At 36.9% G+C, this 21105-nt stretch overlaps 1 protein-coding gene across 2 annotated transcripts in view; it reads right to left on the reverse strand.

The window, feature by feature from the left end:
• EML6 (EMAP like 6) overlaps positions 1–21105 on the reverse strand; it is a gene marked incomplete at its 5' end in the record, with an annotated part of 125500 nt that overhangs the window by 6545 nt on the left and 97850 nt on the right. Inside the window, 10 exons of one of the 2 annotated variants that reach the window (XM_082758241.1) lie at positions 815–1003; positions 1550–1664; positions 2354–2511; positions 3353–3561; positions 4674–4847; positions 5189–5209; positions 6439–6537; positions 7743–7872; positions 8962–9040; positions 20841–20967. In XM_082758241.1, the coding sequence (XP_082614367.1) occupies positions 815–1003; positions 1550–1664; positions 2354–2511; positions 3353–3561; positions 4674–4847; positions 5189–5209; positions 6439–6537; positions 7743–7872; positions 8962–9040; positions 20841–20967 (1301 nt within the window). The remainder of the gene's footprint in view (positions 1–814; positions 1004–1549; positions 1665–2353; positions 2512–3352; positions 3562–4673; positions 4848–5188; positions 5210–6438; positions 6538–7742; positions 7873–8961; positions 9041–20840; positions 20968–21105) is intronic. The other variant, XM_082758240.1, reaches the window with a different exon arrangement.

Raw genomic sequence — 21105 nt, forward strand, 5'->3', positions numbered from 1 at the left:
ACTGTTTAGCAAAAAATGGTGAAAAATCAGTTTCCTATTCTATTTAAGTCTGTTTTGTTAGTGTCTATACCGGTGAGCAGGATGGGGGGGAGTGTAATTTTATTTGCTACATGTAAACAATAAAATGTTCTTGCAGTTTCTTTCTTACCTGATTGTACTAACCGTATATTCATTTTTCACATTAAGAATTATCCCTACTAGCTTAGGTAACTAGCTTTTGAAAAGGTTTATGTAGCCTAGCATAACAAGAAACCCATTTGTCATTTTTAAAATTCATTGCTGATACATGCAATTTGACATTGGAAAAGAAAATCCTGATGTACATATATGCAACATGATCAATTCTAAAAAAAGTCTCTAGAAACGAGGAAGTCATGCTTGCCAGTGAGGCAGGCTTATTGTCAGGGTCTGTGTATTAGCCAATAATCTGACTTACCCAGTGTCAGCACAGAATTAAAACGCTCCCTTAATGCATGCCAGTTTGTACTTTTACATTAAAATCTCATTTTTTAATAATGTTTGTTAAGCAATAAAAGGCACTCCATCAGCGTAAATGCTTTTATGTAACTGCATTTCTCTGCAAATAGCTTGCTTTTGGAAAGTGCAGCATGCTACTTCACCAAGAACTTACCTTTTCACATGGCCACAAAGAAGGAAAAGAACAGTACTAAAATAGAAAAAACACACAGGACTTTTTATGTGGCTGCTCAAAGGTGCATGTGGCTGGAGGTGTGCATGTTGTACAGTTGGAAAAATGTGTGGGTATATAAAATTCTCACTTTTAATCATGTACTTTTCAATTAGCGATACTCACTTTGTCACACAGGTCCCAGATTCTTGCTGTTCCATCATTACTTGCAGAGATAAATATGTCTTTTGAGGGGTGAGTTGCTAAGCCCCAAATTTCCCCTTCCATGTGACAGTCAATTAACAAGTTTGAAGCAGCATTTTTTTCCCCTACTTCGAGGATTTCTCCATCTTTTGTTCCCACTAAAATTTTCCCCTGTCCATAGGGAAAAGAGAAAGAGAGATGGTTTGTCAATATAGCAGATACAGTATCATTGGCAGTAAAATACCAACATATTATAGATATGTCTGTGATAACTCATCCTGCTTGTCCATGCAGCATCTTAAAAACAGGAGAGTAAAACACATCTCAAGACCTGATGTCATGTTCAGGTGTTTCAGTTGAGTAATGGCAGTGGACTTATATTGCGCCATGAAGGATTTTTATTCAGATCAAAGTGTTTCCATACCGGTTGGTAAGGTATTATTTTTATACCTCTGGGGTGACTTAATATCATTTTGGGGCAGTAACAAAAATCTAAACAAAGTGTTAGATTCAGTTAGACTGTCAGAGAGATCATCTACTCTAGCTATACTGTGACTGTCTAAACTGCAAGAGTTTTCTCAGCAAAAACTTGGAAAAAGCATATATTCATACAGTTTAGAAGAGTCTCCTCCTAAATGTTCCCCATCTGATCTTCACCAACAACAATACCTAGTGATGCATGACAAATTGTGGAATCTGCCACGTTGGCTCACTTACTTTTCCTCTGCAGACGGAGCGCACACACTCTATGAGCTGTCCTGTCTCAAGCTGAAATGCTCGGCACCGTTTCATTTCTTGATCCCATAGCTTTACAGCTCCCCCTTCTTTAGTGCTGAAAAGGAGTATATTGTGTTACACAGATGTCTTCTGCATGGGCTACAAAAAATCTCATCTGTAAACCTGTCAATATTCTTCTGATTACTTAAATAATATAACATAAATACAGTAGAAGGTGATTCAACGTAAGGACACCTTGCTACCTTGTAATGTAAAGTAAATAATACAAATATTGTAGATAACACTCACACTTCACGTTTTAAACAGTAGCATACCTAATACATAAAAAGCAAATTGCTCTCTTGTCACTTAATCTCAAGTCTCTGTTGCGGAGACAAGGTCTGCAAAGATGATATTACTTTCAGTAAATAGAAGAACTTGCTACTCACAAAGTCTCTACTGGGAGAGGCAGTCTGTAGGTTGATAGAATTAAAAAAAAAATAACAAAAAAAATTGCCAGTCTGGCAGAAGGTCAGGCCACAGTGAGATCACACAGGTGTTTGTATCACTTCTAATTTGAAGTTCAGTACATCCTTTGTGGATGTATGCATTACTGTGACTCTCTTATCTAATAGTCTTTTACTTACTAAGACTCTGGGCATGCTGTGTGTCATTTAGATTGAAATTCCTACAGGGCAGACATGATTTATCCCTGGGAACCATTTGTTATGTCTAGTGCATTAATTATATTAAAATAATATAAAAGAAAAGAGTTGTGCACTTTAGGAAGACTGTATGTCTTACGGTCTCTCCTTGCCTCCTGTAACAATGAGTCCATCCCGAAGAGTTGTGTACATTGTAAACACTGGCCCTGTGTGAGCTTTTGCCACAAGTCTAATCAGAAAATGATCCTTCCAGACGTAGACATCTCCATTTATGGCACCAGTAAATGTAAGGTTATTCTGCAACAAATAGCAATGATCTTTGATATAATAAATATCTCAGCATTTTTGATCAGCTTGAATTAAAATTATTTTAGCTACTGGACTTCCTGAGAAAATTCAACTGTAATCAATGTAGGAATTAAAACCACATGCACTGAAAAGAATGAATTTAATGACTGCACTCTAATGGTGTTTCTTTGAGATGATTAATATGGATCACAATATTAAGGATTTTTTGATGACAAAGTCACTTGTTTGGGCACCAGCATTAGGATTTGGAACCACAGAATGCCTAATCATGGAAGCCTAAATGTATACACTTACATTTCACACATTAGTACCATAGTCCAGCGGATGGATGGTTAGGAAAAAGGATTTTTTTTGAATTGGTGATTTCTGTAATTTATGCTTAATTTTTGTGAAGGTAATTTGTATGGAATTTCTGGATGAAGCAGAAGCTATTTCAGACCATGTTAACAAAGTAACACTGCTTTTTCACTGTTAATATGCATTGTTTTCCGTAACTATGAAATCTAAACCATAGAATTGCGGTTCCTTACTGAACAGTTGGGGTCACTAGCATATGTCATACCAAACAAAAAAAAAGGTTGCAGAGCCTATACACAAAATTACAATATAACGCACCGTCATTAATAAAAAACGTTCTCTGACAGAGAAACCCAACCTGGTTTAGAAAACTTACATGGATATCTAAAGGCGTACAAGTATCACATTAAAAGTTTAAGTACTAAGCAAGAACTCCCATGGTTTTGCACGGGATTTCAACAAAAGGAAATTGACACTTGCAGTTTTAAGAAAAAGGCATTATAAAATTTTGTAGCAAGTAATTTGAACTTACTGCTCCGAAGGCAACAGAAAGCATGGTTTGCATTTTGGCATCTTCCATGGAACCAATGACTCCTTTCTTGTAAAGCAAAGCACTGCCAGCTAATGTCCAGAACTTCATGTGTTTTACTCCAACAGACACAAACTGAGTGTCTGAATCTGGGCGGAACTCTACAACAAATATCCTCTCCAGGTGTCCTCCCCTGCTAGCAACTTTAGCCCCTGTATAATTAGGAAAGGATAAAAATAGTTAATTTTATCTGCAAAACTAAGCTCTGATACGGTTTTATAAAATAAATTGACCTGGTATTGGATTAGAAAACTGTTTCAGATGCTGCAAGCTAAGCAAATCCCAACATTATTGTGTATGAAACATCTTAATTCATGCAATGTGCTTGATCCCTGCTTATTCCATTACATTTGGCAGTTTTAGGACCATAATAGCATGACTCGTCTCCTTTGTCACTGAAATAACAACACAGAAATTCTAAGTATCATCAGTAAATTGCCATCTAGTGAAACACAAAGGGAAGCTGACACTCAAGAATTCGTGTTTCTGACTCTTTGAAAACACCTAGGCACCTGCATGCTGGCAACATCAGGCTAACAGCCACTACTAGAGCACTTTCAGAGATCTGGGCTCAAAGTCCACATGCACGAATTAAATCCAGTTTTTCTGCTCCAGAAAAAGCAGGCCAAAAAGATCAGCATTGCTACCACTACTCTTAAAAAGCCTTTAAAGCACAGTAGGACTACTGCATTTCCTGAGAAACCTGCTCTGTTCAGGGACATTGGACATTCTTTAAGCGCATCTTTTTGATATAACTACTCACAGCAATTAGGAAAATGTAATGCCTGCTCCTGAAGTGGAGGAGACAGGCAGTAAGCACAGGTATGTGCAGGGATAACTAAAAATCTGTGGAATTTTTGAAGTAAAGCAGGGAAACATCTGATGAGCTGAGACCCTCCCCTTCTGCCCTCCTGAATTTCCAAAGGTGATAATTCTTTTCTGGAAATGACTTTCCAAAGGCCTAACTACTGCATACAATTTCAAGTCCAAGCAGTTTCAGAGGAAAAAAAAAATAGTTCCCTTAATTTTATAGAATTTTATATTAAATGTTCTTTCCTTAATTTACTTCTATTCATAACAGAAATTTAAAATTCATTTTCTTGTTAGTATTTTCTAGCACATTGTTATCTCATTTCAGTGAGTTTTTAACTTTTATGGAGCCATGACACTTGGAGTAAGAACACCAATGCCAAGGGCTTGAAAGGAAAACTAAAGAATTGTACTCAGATTTGCTAGGCTGAAGGAATGTGTTTTCAAGAGTTACCTTCTTGCCATCTCCACACTGTGATAGTATGTTCTGGATCAACTCCCACTGAAACCAGAAGTTTGCCAGTTGCACTGAAGTTGACATAGTTGACCCCTTTGGTATGGAAGCAACGTAGCATTGAAATTGTTTGCTTACTCATAGCATCCCATATATGAATTGTGGGAGTTGTACCTAAATGTATAAAGATGTATTAAAAGAGAATTAATTCAGCATGTCAGAAGCTTCAATGCAAAATACGCATTTTTGCGAGAACATTTAACCTAAACAGACACTTATTAAGATTAACACTACTCAAAAAAATCGTAAGAACTTGCAAAAAACACAGGGGGAAATTATTGTATTTCATGAAGACAAACTCTAAAAGAACAACATAACATTTATGAAGAACATCATGCAAAAGAAATTGTCTGTAGATGTTTCGCTTGTATCCGCGATTCACACAGATACAATGAGGTAACATGAGACTTTTACATAACTCTGCTGACCAAGATTCACAAACAAATCAGCCTTACCTGTAAATTCTGTCATATCACCTGCATTGTGAGAGCAATGGCAAATGAGGAAGCACCAAGGGAAAACAATAGGTGAAATAAGTCATGTTTCTAATGCTGAAGGCCAGCATCAGCACAAGAAGGAAAAAAATTAAAAAAATTGAAAATGGATATGGATTAAATCAACAAAACAAATAAGCAGGAATATTGTTGAACTTTTTTGGGTATATTGTCTTTTATACACAAATATAGCAACAATATTTAGTACTTTTCATTTTAAAATTGGCATTTAAAAGAAATGTTAAAGGCATGCAGTTTTTAAAATTTACTAACTAAATCTAAAATGAATCTACAGTTATACAGGATATCAATGAAAATCAGAAACACTGATTTCATGGGCTCTTACTGACAGAAAAAGGGGCTTTAACAGACATCTGTTCTACATCACAGAAATCAGTATTTTGAACCACAGCTCTGACTGTCTTGATTTTTGTGTTTACGCGACAATCAAATTGAAAGTGACAGCACTCAGTACAGGTGGCAAAGATGGTTTGTCACGGTGTTCATCTACTACCATTTTTCTGTCTCATTGTTAAATTACTTACTACAGAAGTTATGGACTTGAGCATCCTTCCAGAGTAAAATGACTCCATTATTTTTCATTAAATTAATTACCCTATTTGGGACAAATGATCCTGCATATTTCTGCATAGTGTTTACACCTGGAAAAGGACTAATGAATTTAACAGGACTCCTTATTTAAATAATAAATTCTTCAATACTTATGGTTTTAGGATCAGCCCTTATTTGTGCCATAAATTCTGCAGACGTTTCACTCTAATTCTTTCCTTTTCTGTATAGCTTTTGTAGTTCTGCACAGGAAATGTTTGTTATTGTATTTTCACAGCTAAGCATTTTACTGCTAAACAGTGCCTTGGATACAAGAAGGAAAGAGGGAATTCTGGAAATCTTATGATTACAAATTAATGAGTTGATTTAGTGCAGTTTATAAAAACTTGCTTTCTGAAATAGCATTTTATTACAGTTAACTCTAAAATCTAGTGACTCACAATCAGAGATGAAACTATTGCAGGTAGACTCAAATCATAAGAAAATCCTGAGGCTTTATTATCTCTTTAAAATCAAATTAAAAAAATTGAGGACAGTAACAGTGGCAAGTCCTGGTAAAATTCCTACACAGAAAAGCCCAAAATAAATCAGTGCCCCTGATAATTCTTGAGTAAAACTTTATTATATGGAGATCTACCTACCGATCTGACTGGTTGCCACAATATTTTTATACTTTGGGTGCTGATTCACAGTTAGGCAGAGAATGTCATCAGTATGCTCCAGGTAGAAACTCTGACTACCTAATAAAATTCAAACATGGTTTTATTTATGACGGTATCAAAGAAAGAACCACAACTGAAGCCAAGAACATTTAAGCAGCTTGATGCTACGCTCATACTGTGCTCTCTAAGGGATATTTGGAAGGAGAGCAGTAAGTATGTTGAAAACTGCTTTGCTTTCATTCCCAGGCACCATCACCAAATGCACTATGAATGTAATCACTAACACATACATATAAAAGCAGTATTTAGTAAACTAGCTATGTCCAGGAAACCAGGACTCAGTCCAAGAATCATCCTGTAGCCACCTGTAACTGCAAGAAAAAAACAAAACTGGCAAACACACAGACCAGGTTTCCTGCTTAATTGAAGTAGTCAATGGGAAGCGAAGAGGAGAAGAAAACCCTGGGAAGTTTATGCTCTGCACTGTTCTCCCAAGGGGAATGGCCCAGAAAGAAAAGCCAAGACCATGCTTCCCAGCTCTATGGGTCAGAGGCTGCGTTAGGGCAAGAGTCCCCCAGGGTTAGCAGATGTGACCGCTTTTCTGTCTCTGCCTCTCCTCGGTAGCAGAGCCGCTGAGTGCTCATTTGTTTCACTGTTGCACCAAGAGGGAAGAGAATAAAGCCAGAATTACTGGCTTTGTTTCTTAAGATATATGGAGAACATGGAGTTGTTGGTGCTACAACTCAGAACTAGCTAAGTTGTGTGGTGTTTTTTGTTTGTTTGTTTTCCCATTACCCAAAAAGTCAGGGAATATTTCTACTCCTTCCAAAGAACAGTTTACTCACATTGCATTGCATCAAAATGTATTCTTCCCCGGAGTATGCCTTTGCTAAAATAACTCAGAATGAAAAAGTGAATTTTATCGCTCCTAAAATTTTAAGGATGATCAACATTTCACATCTCAGGCGCTCCCCTCTGAGAAAACAATTCCTATGTCTTCAGTGTGGATCTTGGCAAGGCCTAACTGCAGAAATAAGACAGTTTTCCTCACGTTTCCGAACAGAATCTCATACCTCCTGAAAGGAGTAGGATAGCTCTACAGGATGACCTGAATAGCAGAACTTGTCAGATGGAGAAATAGCCATTGAAATTACTTTGCATTATTTATCAAGATGCAGAATGTGAAAAACTTGCAGGAACGTTAAGAAACTATGACTTTCATACAGAAATGTTTCGTTTTTACAGTAATTTTTGTCTCAAAGTACTGTTTCAAGTTGAATTACCAGTAGAAAGATTTTGAACTATGCCTGCTGCAGCTGTGTGGAAAATAATATCAGCACCATCATTTAGGTAATGAAGGTTGTTGCGACAATCAAATCCTCTGTATCCAAAAACATGGTCTAAAGCCAGCTCCTAGTCAAATGAAACAGAAAGAAAGAATAAGAATGAAACAGAAGAATAAAAAAGAAGGTTAGAGAGTTTGAATCACATAAGTCCAGAAGTCATTGCACAAGACACAAGTATCTTGTAAAAGCAACAACAACAACAAAAAAATCCAGTAATATCTACCCCTGATAAGTATATGCGACTCTAAAAAGGGTCCAATTTTATTCACCTTTGCATCATAGTTTCATATCTATATAGAACATCTGCTATTTACAAATATCTTTACTTCTAATTGAAGTCTTCAAAATAGACCAAATTCTGACATTAAAGTCCTTATGAGAAGCAAAGACAGGCTATAAGCAACTCTGTAACTAAAATATTAATCAGAGGTGTCTCAGACATTTCATCTTACAATGAGCATTGTCAAGGAAATTTCCTACAGAAAAATACTGCTTGTCAATGGATTGTTGTTAGATTTGCTGTTATAGCAAATGGATCTTAATGGATCTGTCCCAGACACAATTACAGCTTACTTTGAACAATGTGAATGACAGTGACCAAGCAACTGTAAATTGTTCACACAGTCCAGAGAATATTCCTTGATCAGCATATTTCATGGACGTTCCACATAGCTGAGGGGAGTGGAGGGGAGGGCCTACAGTTTGAGGAAGATGGTATGTCCGCAGATAAATAAGCAAAGTTCATAATTCAAAATAATGCAATTTTTGTAATTCAAAATAATGCACATGATTTTGTATGTGCAAAAGTGCCATTTCTGACTGGATTTCCATTAGGGTTATTTAGTGAGTGTGAGTTCTGCTGCGGATGAACATACACCTTAGCTGTACATGTCCTTCAATATAATACACAAATTTTGGGTGTGGAAAGATCTGTTGTTACAGGTAAGCTTCAAAACCCTGAATCCAAGTTTTCTTTCTGCCAGAGGTTGCTGGCTATCACGTCTTCTGGTGTTTGCTGTCAGTGCTGAGAACAGTACTTAGAAGTTTCTTTCCCTTTTCTTTTGCCTATAAACAACTTCAGCTGTGCTCAAAATAGGGATGAATTTCACCCAGCGCATATTACTTCCAAAGCAAATTAATAAATACTAAGTCTGACCTCAACCAGTTTCTTTTTTTTGTTGATATTGTTCTTTTGCAGTTTTTCAGGTTGAGGAGCAGCTCTGCTAACTGGCGGCCTGAAACAGACATATGTAAAAAAGACCATCAGTATATTTGAAAGCAAAACTAATCCTGTAAAACCATAGTATATGTTTTACAAGTGAACAAGAAATGGTCAATTGCAACTACATGTTTATTGCCTAGATTTTAGAGTTTCATAATAAACTAACAAAAATCATATGCATTTTGATAGATGGGAGCAGAAATAACATTCATGTAGATTTTGTGGATGAGTGGCAGAACAGACCATCTTACACCAATTTTTATTTTCAAATTCTAATGATTTAAATCCATAGGAAAGTCCTGGAATACCAACAGGTAGTAAATTTTTGCTTTCAGAAATGCTCTAAAAGACTTTCTATATCTGAAGTTAACCTTCCTCCAACTTCGCTTCTTCTGAGAAACCCCATCACAAAACCTTGATTTGACATTATTAAAATCTTCTCAAAATCACATTAAAGATACAACTATTACATTTTAGTCTGTGTAAGTCATTTATCAGTGTGAATTTTAAAAAGTCTAAGGCCAGCGAAGCATCTTTATATAATTACAGTTGCTGAAAGTAACTAAAAAGACAACACAGACTGAAAAAAATAAATTGTGCAAACAACAACATCTGTTTCAACATCAGATAACACCTACTGTTATGGAATATACTAACTGTAAGGGAATAGGCTACAGTTAACAGAGAAATGATTATATGGGAGGCAGCAAAGGGTGTATTTGACTTGATGCTTCCGAGAAAAAAGAAGAGGCACAAACCTAACAGGAGTAGAGGGTGCTCAGCCTCTAGAAGTTCATGACCTAACAAAACCAAATGCCTGCTGCACTGCCTCCAGTCTGGATGACTATTAGGCTAATTTGAGCACAATTGTTACCCTTTTGTGGTAACATAAATCCAGGAGGCTAAATTCTAACCCTGTCAACAACAGAACAGACCCATAAAAATTGTACTGGATTATCAGAGAATTTAGCCCGTATAATTTTGGCCTAGATTTTTCATCACGTTTGATCAACTGTTAGTTAGAAGATGGGTCTTGCTATAAGTTTGGAATAGAAGTGGGGATAGCAAAATAATAAAAACAGGTATTATGATTAAATGCTTGCTTCAAGACATCACTTGATGGCTACTGTTATTAATATGAAAAACAACACTGCATGCCTTTAAACTCCAATTGCAGATTCTAGAGACAGGGTTAAACAACAGGGTTCTGTAAGTAAAACCAAAACAAAACACCTGGCCTCAATTTATTTAATTGAGGCTTGAATCTGGAAAGTATTATTGCAGTTTAAGATTTCAAAAATGAATGAACTTGATACACATTATAAATGCTGTGGAATTTTGATTGTTCTTGTCCTTAAGCTGTAACTGCTACTAATTTTTATTTATTTATTTATTTATTTATTTATTTTTCCCCAAAAATCATTTCAGAAGAGTGAAATACCTTTTGCTTAGCAGGAACTGATTTTTCTACAATTGCATTTTTATGAAAGCTACTAAAGACAACATTTGACAAAATGCATAGCTAGAACATATTGCTAAGTAATTAGAATACTTATTGCAGGAATAGGTAGCTTGAAAATCTGAGCTCTAAAAAAGACACAACAGAACTGAAAATAAACAGACCAACCCACTTCTCAAGCAAACAAACTCACTAAGCCCTAGCAAAGTACATTATTAGATCTTTTGACATTAAAAGAGTAAAAGAGTTAGTTACCTTGATCCCCTTGTAAGCAGCAAACAAAGTCAAGTAAGAAACTTAATACAGTTTAGGTGTACTTCTGACCACTTTACTCATGCACAAGCATTTTTAGAGTTGATCAGTCATTCCCGTGTGGCACAAAACATGCTATTCAAGCATGCCAGCAAAAACTAAAACAGAAATTAAAGAGTGCACCAGTCTACAAATTCAGAAACTTCATTCCCTGGCATTACTGGGTATATTCTTAACTCAGGATCCTATAGGACAGGGAAGGGAAAAAAAAGGAAGCTACATAAATGCTTCCTGCACACTTTATGGTGAAGGAGAATGTGATTCCATGTGTTTCTTTATTTACAGGTGCCTAACAGGAATGGCAACTGGTAGAACTTAACATTCTTATAAGCACTGTTAAAGAGTTTCACACAATGGATGCTTGTTCTCTATCCTAGTTCAGCTTGCAATTTAGCCTGATAATTGTTCTCTGGTAGGCCAACTTATGTACAGGGACAGCTTGTACTTTTTGTTCACAGGGAAACAAGTACCTTTATTTTCTCTGGAAGTGGTCAATCAAGTTGTGTTACATAACCATCAATGGTAATTGGACCAAATAGCAGTGCACTCACCAGTAGAGAAGGGATGGAGGAAATTATTATAAAACTTAATTCTCTTGCAAAATAAAAACACTATGCAATGCTAGAACAGAAAAAGCACTTTCAGCCCAGATTTATTACGGCCTTTGAATCAACACATATAAAAATAATGATTTTTTTTCCTGTATGCCTCCTGCTCTTTTTTCTGTTTTAGTGTAATTTTAAAATGGATCATTTTCACAATTCTTTACCTTGGCATATCTGTTGAAGTTTATGACAAGAGCAAGCCAAAAACTTTTATGAAAGCAAGAGAACACTACCACTATGGCATGACTAATAATCACTAGATAGTAAACATGAGATTTAATTTGGAAACGTACACACACACACACACTTTTATATATGTATCTATTCACAGTACACATAAACACAAATGTTGTGTGCATTCATATATACATACACATGTATATATACACACATACGCATTCATTGCCTTATTATCACCTTGATTAAAGAAACATAAAGCAGCATCAATTTGACTTTTGTTTTTAACAAGTCTATGACTAGACCTAATTTATTTTGATAAATAGGATGGCAGTGTCAAGACAAGAAATTTGCACTATAGGACACTGCATATATTTACCCTTTGTGGCCTACACAATCTACATTGTACATTCACAGCAATCTGTGCTTTTTCTGTGCTGTGTGTTGTTAGTACTTACTTGACAATTCCCTGCCTCCAAAGGAAAGCAAGTTAAAACATAATACAAGTATTAACGGTTTCTTTCCAGTAATGTAAAATAAACGTTCTTATGTTAGGTTATGTTATGGGGTGAATGAGTTCCAGGAAAGGTAAGATAGTCAGACATTAGAGGGGTTTCAGTCCTTAAGATACTGTGAATACAGCAAATAATATTTCTGTTACTGATGATTACCTTATTATATGCTTACACAACTATGCATGGTTATAAATCAGTGAGCTGCCTCCAGATTTGATTTAAATTGACCAAATCTCACCCACTCTCTTTACAGGTCTTAATGCAGAAAAGGTGCAAGTGACAACTCACTCGCTCTCACCTGACAAGTAAGGCTATCTGAAGTGGCCAAGACCAGTGAGTAGAAAGAGCCTAAATCCTGAGTGGGACGTACAGGCAGCACTAGGACAGAGAACAACAGTTGGACGTACCAAAAGCTGGGCAGGGGACAGGGAATGGGCTTTTAGATGAGTGGGGCACCTTAAGGAAGATGCAATCTTTGAGAATAGGATGTCAAAGTACACAAAAAAAGCTAGATGCATTTAGATAGAAAATATAGGAGAAAAAAAGCAAACCAACAAAATTGTTATGATAAATTCCATGGGATAGGGATAACCAACATGTTTTTACAGCACATGGGGTAACCGCTCTCTGAAGAGAGACGCCTCCTGCATCTGTAGCAAGTTGGAAGGAAAACAAATATTCCCTTCTGAGGCCAATGGGAACAGAATTGGACCTTCAGAAACAATGCTGCATGAAAGCAACAAACACTGATGTTTGGAGAACGGACAGATGGACAAAAATGCCGTGACACTGAGAAAGTGACAGGTGGGGCCCAGCAGGGCTGGGCAGAGGAAAAGCGTAAGAAAGTTCGACTAGGAGGTTAAGGCGTGCATTTAGCTGGCTGCTAACTGCAGAGGGAACACAACTGGATGCTAGACAAAAATAAAAATGCACAAGGACTGCTCCCAGGAAGAGAAAGCAAAGGTCAAAGTGAGGTAAGATGATCTACTAGTACATTTGCTTGGATGAGAGAATTAAAAACCCAAGATTCAAAAAAATGAACTTCATTTCAGAAAAAAAAATTGCAAAGGGCTTTGGAAAGCACGTTTCCACCAGCTAACAGGAATGGGCCTCCCAAGAGCTCTAAAACTGCTGCAAAACTCCTAGCTTTAAGGAGAGACTCTGTGAATTCTAAACCTTTGGATTTTCCCATCTCAACATACACACTAGTTTCATATATAACTTTTACTGCTTCTGCTTTCCTTTACATTTTGTAAATATCATGAGAAAACAAAAAAAAGAACAGTATTCAACATGAAGGTATCCTACTTTTTAATACAGTAAATCAAAACAAAACTGAAAAACAAAATCAAAACAAAACTAGAGGGAAATATCAATTGCAATCTGAATTATTTTTAAAAGCATAGCACTGAAAAAGCCTTAGCGTGGTTATATTTATCATTTCACATGTATGCTGATGCACTCTTTAAAAAAAAAAAAAAAAAGGGTATTGCAGAACATATGGTGGTGATAGCCATTTTCAAGTTTCTGTAAGGGAAGCTGGTCACTGCATTCACGTGTTATTCTAGTCTCCAAATGTGAAACAAGCAGAAAAGCAGATTAGTAAGTACAATCAGTTCTGAATGAAATCTGAAGGCCTTTATTTTTGAACAAGTTCATTGTTCTAAACATCTTGTGAAGTTGTTATTTTAAGTAACTATTGCAGATAGTCTGGCTCTAGTGCACAGAGATGTGTCATACACAATGCACTGCATAGACAGGACTGTCTGGAAGATCCCTCGGCCACCTGTTCACCTGTTTGCTGAATCGAGCTTCAAGGAACACACTGTAACACGCTTTAGGCAAAATCTAATTTTCTGTCTTTGAGCTAAAAAGTTTAGAGTACCTCATATCATGAGGCTTCGGGAGATCTCTCTCTATATACTACCAAGGCTCCAGCACCAACCCAATTTTATCATGTTCTGTGAAGTCTCTCTTTTCTCAGGCTTCCCTCAGGGTTTACGATCAAGTCTGAGCAGAAGTCTTTTCTATGTTTCATTTTTCCTTACATAAATTCTGGCACATTTTGCAGCTGTGCTCACTGTGTAAGTATAAACATTCAACCAATAGCTTATGGAGAACTTTGGGGCTGGAGGTAGAACACAACAGGTGGACACATTAGCATCCTTTCCCTGTGTAACATAACATAAGCTGTATCAGAAACAATACCTTTTCAATCCTTCCTGGAATACAACCCCCACAGCAAAAAGCCCTCAAAATGCCTGAATATTTCACATCCACCTCGCTGTGGAGAGCATTTCTCACTTTCAGACAGAGAAATGTTGGGAACATGTGCACTGCAACAGTATTGGCATCTTGCAGTTCCACACTCACCAAGTGTCACACAAATGCAAAAGACCTCTGGGCCAGCTTTGTGCTGACCTGTGGGAGAAGCAAAATTGACCCCAAGTTCAACAGGTTAGCAGGAACTGTGAAAATATCAGGCACAATGTGCTCAAGCCTTGGGGACAACTGTGACGAAATCAGCATGCTGCCAAAAACATTTAGGATGCATTAACTTGACATAATGCTGTGAGAAAGTAAAAGTGAATATTCCAAAGGATGCTACTCAAACAGTGGTGAAACTTGTGCTGAAATAAGCCAAAAGTTATTTTCTCCACCTCAAAGATGTGTTTTTCCAGACACATTTTGCATCATTCCCACCTACACATAAATACCACACAGATTCACATTCAAAGCTTTTACACTGCACCTGCAAAAGTGTGCATGTAAAAGTGCATGAGCAAATTTTGTAACCATATGCCTAATATTTCACTTTATGATACAAAGGTTTGTACCGCTTGGAGGTAACTTTGGAAGCTTACATAATTTGGCTCATGTTGTTGTAAAGAAATAAACAATCAAAATAAAAATGTTTGAAAAGAAAAAATCCAAGTTCTTACTTCTTATCAGAACATATGGTTACAAATGATGCACAATAACACACTTCGGAACAAGCTCTGAGACAGGTAACTCACGGAAAGTGAGACAACCCATACGTTAAGGAAACAGAAAACTAGACAAACATGCTAATGTTGCTTTTTGTTTTCTACACATTCAACCTGCTTAAAAGGGTTTTCCATCACCAGGTATGTTACAAGTTTTCAGTTTATGTAGAGTCATGCAAATCAAACTAAATGAAAGCTGCAAACACAGGACATACGTTAGCGGTTAGTAGAATGCAAAATGCAAATATATCTTTGTCTTTTGTATTAGTAACATAAATACAATCTTTATGCAAGCTTGTTTTACTTCTTATTGTATAAATTCTTTGCCAGTTAATATGGTCCAGTTAAAAAGTTAGCCCTTATCTGAAATAAAGCACAATTCCTATGTAACACACAGTATAGCTTACAATTGTCCTGGATTGTCTGAGACAGTCCCACCATTGACCAAGTGGTCCCGCGGTGTGGGAGCACTGCTCTTGGAGCTCCCACACCGTGAGACTGCTCCTGCAGCACCTCTCATTGGCACCCTGCTTCTGTATCATACAGGCAGAGCAAGGAAGAGGATGCCAATCAGAGGAGCAAAAAAGGAAGAGAAAAAATAAGGGTGGGGGGAGGATAGGAAGACAGACATGGAAAGGGAGAAGAAGAAAAACAAGAAGGTTGGGGAGAGGAGAGAGAAACAACAATCAATTAATTATCTTAACCAAACGGACAAACTAATACAACTGCAAGACATTTAAATACTGTTCCTCAGCCTCATCACTCCTGTAACTGCTGACAGGGACAATAAAACTTGGGTTCCTCATGAAAATAATAAACCTTGGGTTCCTCACGGTTAATTTAAAATCCTGCAGATAAAATTTTTCATGCAACTTTTACGTTCGTGCAAGACATCTGCAGACTGATTATTATTTTCTTACATAAACAAGTAAGACAGGACAAGTACATTTGATAAAGAGCTCTCATTTTCTTTTCTAAGGTGGCACCTTCATATTATCTCCAAGTTTGTCATTTTTTGCCCTTTATAATAATGACATTTCTCCTCCCAGTTTGCTTTGGGGCCCAGAACCCTGGAGATCTAGAGAAGGCCAATGTCATACTGATTTTTTTTATTTTGCAGGATTGTGTTAAGCACAGAGTACATGCTAAGTAGTGAAACGGAGAGCACGGCAGCTGCTCAAAGTCACAGGTATCTTGTATCAAGTATCATGTCAAATCTGTCCTCCAACCCTCCTCCCCATGATGGGGGAGAGCAGAGACAAGAACTGCTGGCTCCTCTCTTCTGCCAAAAAGATAGTAGAGTAAGTCTTTGTATTAATTTACAGAGAGTCATTTGTGAATCACTGATTCCTTTCCAGAAGGCTGGTGGTTGTTGCATTGTTGCAAACTTTTCCCTACACAACTCAGCACTGCCTGCATCAGCTCTCAACCATATGCTTCCAGCTCGGCAGGTGACACAATACAGTTCTTTTGATCAAACTCATCTTGCGTTGTACAATGATTGTTATTTCTATAGAGGCTAAGTACTTTGTGTTTTTCTGATACACCATTCTTATTATGAAGTTACAGTCCTGTAAGCTTATCCTAGCAAACCCCAAAGTTAAAATTCCATATTATAAAGAAGAAAATGTAGCTACAATAAAGAGGAAAATAAAACAGTAATCTTGCACAAAAACAGTCTACTATGTATCACATCACATTTGAAGGTTATTTGTGTTTATAAGCAGGGAATTAACTTGTAACAATTCACCTTCTAAATATTTTTATTTAAAGAAAGAAACAGTATGAGCTTAAAGTCCTTGACCCCAAGAAGCAGCTCAAAGCTATAGTTCCAGCTACTCCCCTCTGGTTTTGGAGTTGGAGCTGGAAACACTCTCCTTTTGCCTCTCTCTTCTTCTTTTTTTTAATTTTTTTATTTTTTATTTTTTATTTTTTTATTTTCTTAAATTAAACTTACTTTGCTTAATTTTGTGTTTCTATCCACCATACCTATGAACAGCTCACAATTTTCCCTTCTTCTTTCTCAGACACATAATGAAAACACAACAAGGAGGACACATCTTGCAGCGTTATGCAATGACATAAACTGGCAGTTTTTGAGGTCTTGTGATTCACTCACTCCTAACTTAAATGGCCTTTCAGCTTGTAACATAATTTTCAAAATTTGCATAATGTTATCAATCTGAGAGCATGTAGTTGCATTTATTTGCAGAGTCTGCAAATCCCAACAGATGCACAACCCTTGGTTCATTTTGGGGTCTTCATACAGACATACGACACTATTATTAAGAAAGATTTAAGATTTGTTACTTGGAGTATTTTCTCCAGACAACCCCCTCAAGACTACCAGGTTTTCCCACGTACCTGCCTGAAAGAGAATAGAAAACATCCTCCTGGTTCCCTTCTTCATATCTGAAGGGACTGGGAGAGGCTACTTCAGCAGTGCCTTTGCAGAAAATGTAAAGCTTTGCAAACTGGCTTCAATATTACTCGTTGCCATCTCACTCAACCCAGTGCACAGAGATTTCAAGACTCCACGTCCTGAAGACCTGCTGATTTAGAACTTTTCCTGGACTCTGACAACTGAGTACTTGTAGGCTTTTAATTTTGTCTGGCTCAATCAGCTGTCGCTTTAAACCCTTGTAGGTACAAAGAAAAGTCAGCCAACTGCTTTCGGGAAGCTTTTAGAACATGGTCAGACAAATCCTTCATTAGCTGCTGCATTCTTTTGTATTGTCAGAAAAGATGAAATCTGGCACAGCTATGAAACTTGCTTAATAATTCAACTGTCTTTGAGAGAATTCAGCTTCACCCTGAAGCATTCATAATTGGGACTGTCAAGATTCTGTATAAATTGCACACATATTAGTACAACAGTGGCCAAAAGTTGAAGTCTGACAATTGCAGTAACCAACACTTTAACCTCCACCTTCTGCATCCAAAACCCAGCACCTCTCACAACTTCAACTCTTATATCAGCACAACACCCTCAGCAACTGCAGTTTGCCTGTGTTTCACCACAAAACTTCTGCTTCTAATTATTTGGTCATAAATTCTAGAAATGTATATGAATCAGATGAAGAAAGGTAAGCAAATGTACTTTTGCCTCACCAGCTACATATGAAAAGTATGGCATCTTTTGACAAACTTATCAGAACAGCAAATTCCAAATACTGATGATGGCATTATGTTAAAGTAACTGAAGCTGAAAGAGTACATTAAAAAAAAAAAAAAAACAAACACAAATGGGAATAATAATTGTGACCCTTTAGAAGAATACATGGTAAGGACAGTAATAAGGGCTTTTTCCAGCCATTTAAAAATGAAATACAAAACTGTTGATTATATAGCAATAGTACAAAGAAAAAAAATACAGAGAACATTTAAAACTACCTTCTTGCTCTCTTCAGTCCAGAGTTTATGGGATTGATTATTCCTTCAAACAGGCTACAGTATTTTTGTGTACAGTCATTACAAAAATCATTACAGAAATCGAAGGCAATCTCACTGCAGAGGAGGTGTCTACCCATTTAATTAGGCCCACCAGCTATAAGCAGAGTGGGCAGTGTGGAAACACTTGGTCATACTAGGGCAGCTTCCTGCTTAGGTGTTGGTTTGTGGTTTTGTATACAATGAAGCACATTTTCCTTGCATTATGGATTATCAATGTGACAAACGCGAGCCTGTTTCATTTGTCTCATCATGTGCTACTTTACTATATGTTTTATTAAGAAGATTGAAAAAGGCAAACTGCCTGTTTGTTTCAGGGTGTGCCCTCCTCCACAGCAATGAACCATGTTCAGCTGAATCAGCTTAGACTGTGAAAGCAGACAGACTCAAAATTTAGGAAGCCTGAAGTGTTTGTAACACACTGAGCTACTCCTCTGAGAAGCAGGGTACTTGCCTGCATCAGATAGCAGGCCCACAGCCAGGTTTCAGAGCAGGAAAACTTTCTAAGGGTTATGGTGATTTTTTGTCCTAATATGAAAAAAAAATAATGCTTATATTCATATTGTAGATAACTCACCAGTACAAAACAATTGTAAGCCTGGCTTAATTGGTAAATTTAACTCATTCTACATTTGCTTTTGCATCATCAAAGCAGAATAAAGCAGCTGGAAGGTACAAAGGTTTCTGGTGTAAAACATCTGGCCGTCCTATCATTGGCACTTGTTAATTCATGTGTAATAACAATTTAGCAGTACTCTCCCCCCTCAAAAAAAAAATCATTTTTAAGCTCAATCTCAAAATAGATAGATGTAGATAATGTGGTAGATAATATTCTTTTTTTTTTTTTTTTTTTTTTTTTACAGAAAAAATTGAAGGAACAAAGACTATATGAGTAAATGAGAAAAAAGAAAGAAATGTTTTTAAAAGAAGGGAAAGAAATGGTTATGGACCAACATTTATTGAAAAAAGCATTAGATGTCCTACTATATGTCTTTGTTAAAATGTCACAATGAAAAAAATAAAAGAGGGGGCAACATTTCTCACCTCATCTTCCAGACCCAACATTTGTTCTCAAATTATTCAAACACTGAGTGCAAAATTATTAACTATTTTCTGTCCCAACATTAGACAAAAGCAAGAAAATTCATAACAGAAAAGAACATTAACCACTTATAAAAAGAAATTCCATTGAAAGGAACTTCATGGATTCACAGTTTGAGTCAACTGGATACACACAGGTAGCCTCACTGTACAGGTTTTTATTCATGTTGTAACTCTCATCATTCATAGGCCCTAAACTTTCATAAAACTCCATGCCAAAAGGAAAGACACCCACATTACCAATAAATGTCATAGCTCAATATGGAGCAAACTTTGAACAGACCTACTGTGCCTAGATCCAGTTCCAAATTACGAAGCTGTACCAGTTGGAGCTTTGACTCACTCACTCCCCTAAATCTCTCTTTCACTGGACCTCACCCTCTATGCTCAACTCTTCTGTCTGTACTGTCTCCTCTCTCCTCTTCACTACTCTTCTTGCAGCTTTTTCTTTTTTTTTTCTTTTTTTTTTTTTTTTTTTTAACACTGTAACTCAGCCTAAGGACAACATGCGCCATGGGAAATTTCACTTTTAACCTGACAAAAGTATAAGCAACTGAAAATCTTTTAATGAAAATGTCACCAAAATCTTTAACTACATAGTATTATAGAATGGCTTGGGCTGGAAGGGACCTTAAAGATCACCTGTTTCCTACCTTCCTGCCATGGGCAGGGATGCCACCCACTAGATCAGGTTGCCCAGGGCCTCGTCCAACCTGGCCTTGAATACCTCCAGGGATGGGGCATCCACAGCTTCTCTGCGTAGCCTGTTCCAGTGCCTCACCACCCTCTGAGTGAAGTATTTCCTCCTAACCCCTCATCTAAATCTTCTTTTAATTTCGTATCATTCCCCCATCTTGTCATTAACTGACTGAGCAAAAAGAACAGCAATAAAATAGTATTTAAGAGCTCACGCTTTCACAAATGCCCTTTTGAAGACATGCATAGCTACACATACTAATTAGGAAAGAAAGTAACTGCTTATGTGAATAACAGAAGAAAACACAACACTCACAGGTGTTTTACTTACATATATATTCCCTTTACCATCACACTAACACATATTGTAGCTTACGAACAGCATTTCAAATGTTATCTTGCGAATTTTAAAACTCTTGTCATATTTCTAAAGACTAGTTTTAGTTGAAGGAAAAGAAATTCAAAAAAAACGCAATCCACATTTGGAAATTAATGCCATTGTGTGACATACCTCTCTTCGACTGAAACTTCCTTCAGCTGTTGATGTGGTTTTGTCCCTTCCATTTCTCGGATGCTTACTGCATATATCTTAGTGGTATAGTCAATTGCTTTTTCTCTTGCAACATCACTATCATACCCTTAGAAAAATAAAACATAAAACACATTAACAATGTTTCATAGTGGAAGACTACAAAAGAAGATCCACACCAACAGAAGAAAACAATCCTACCAAACTCTCCCTATACTGAACTTTAGCACGTGATTTTTATTTTTTT

The sequence above is a fragment of the Aythya marila genome (assembly GCF_965140915.1).
Source record: "Aythya marila genome assembly, chromosome: 3".
NCBI lineage: Eukaryota > Metazoa > Chordata > Aves > Anseriformes > Anatidae > Aythya > Aythya marila.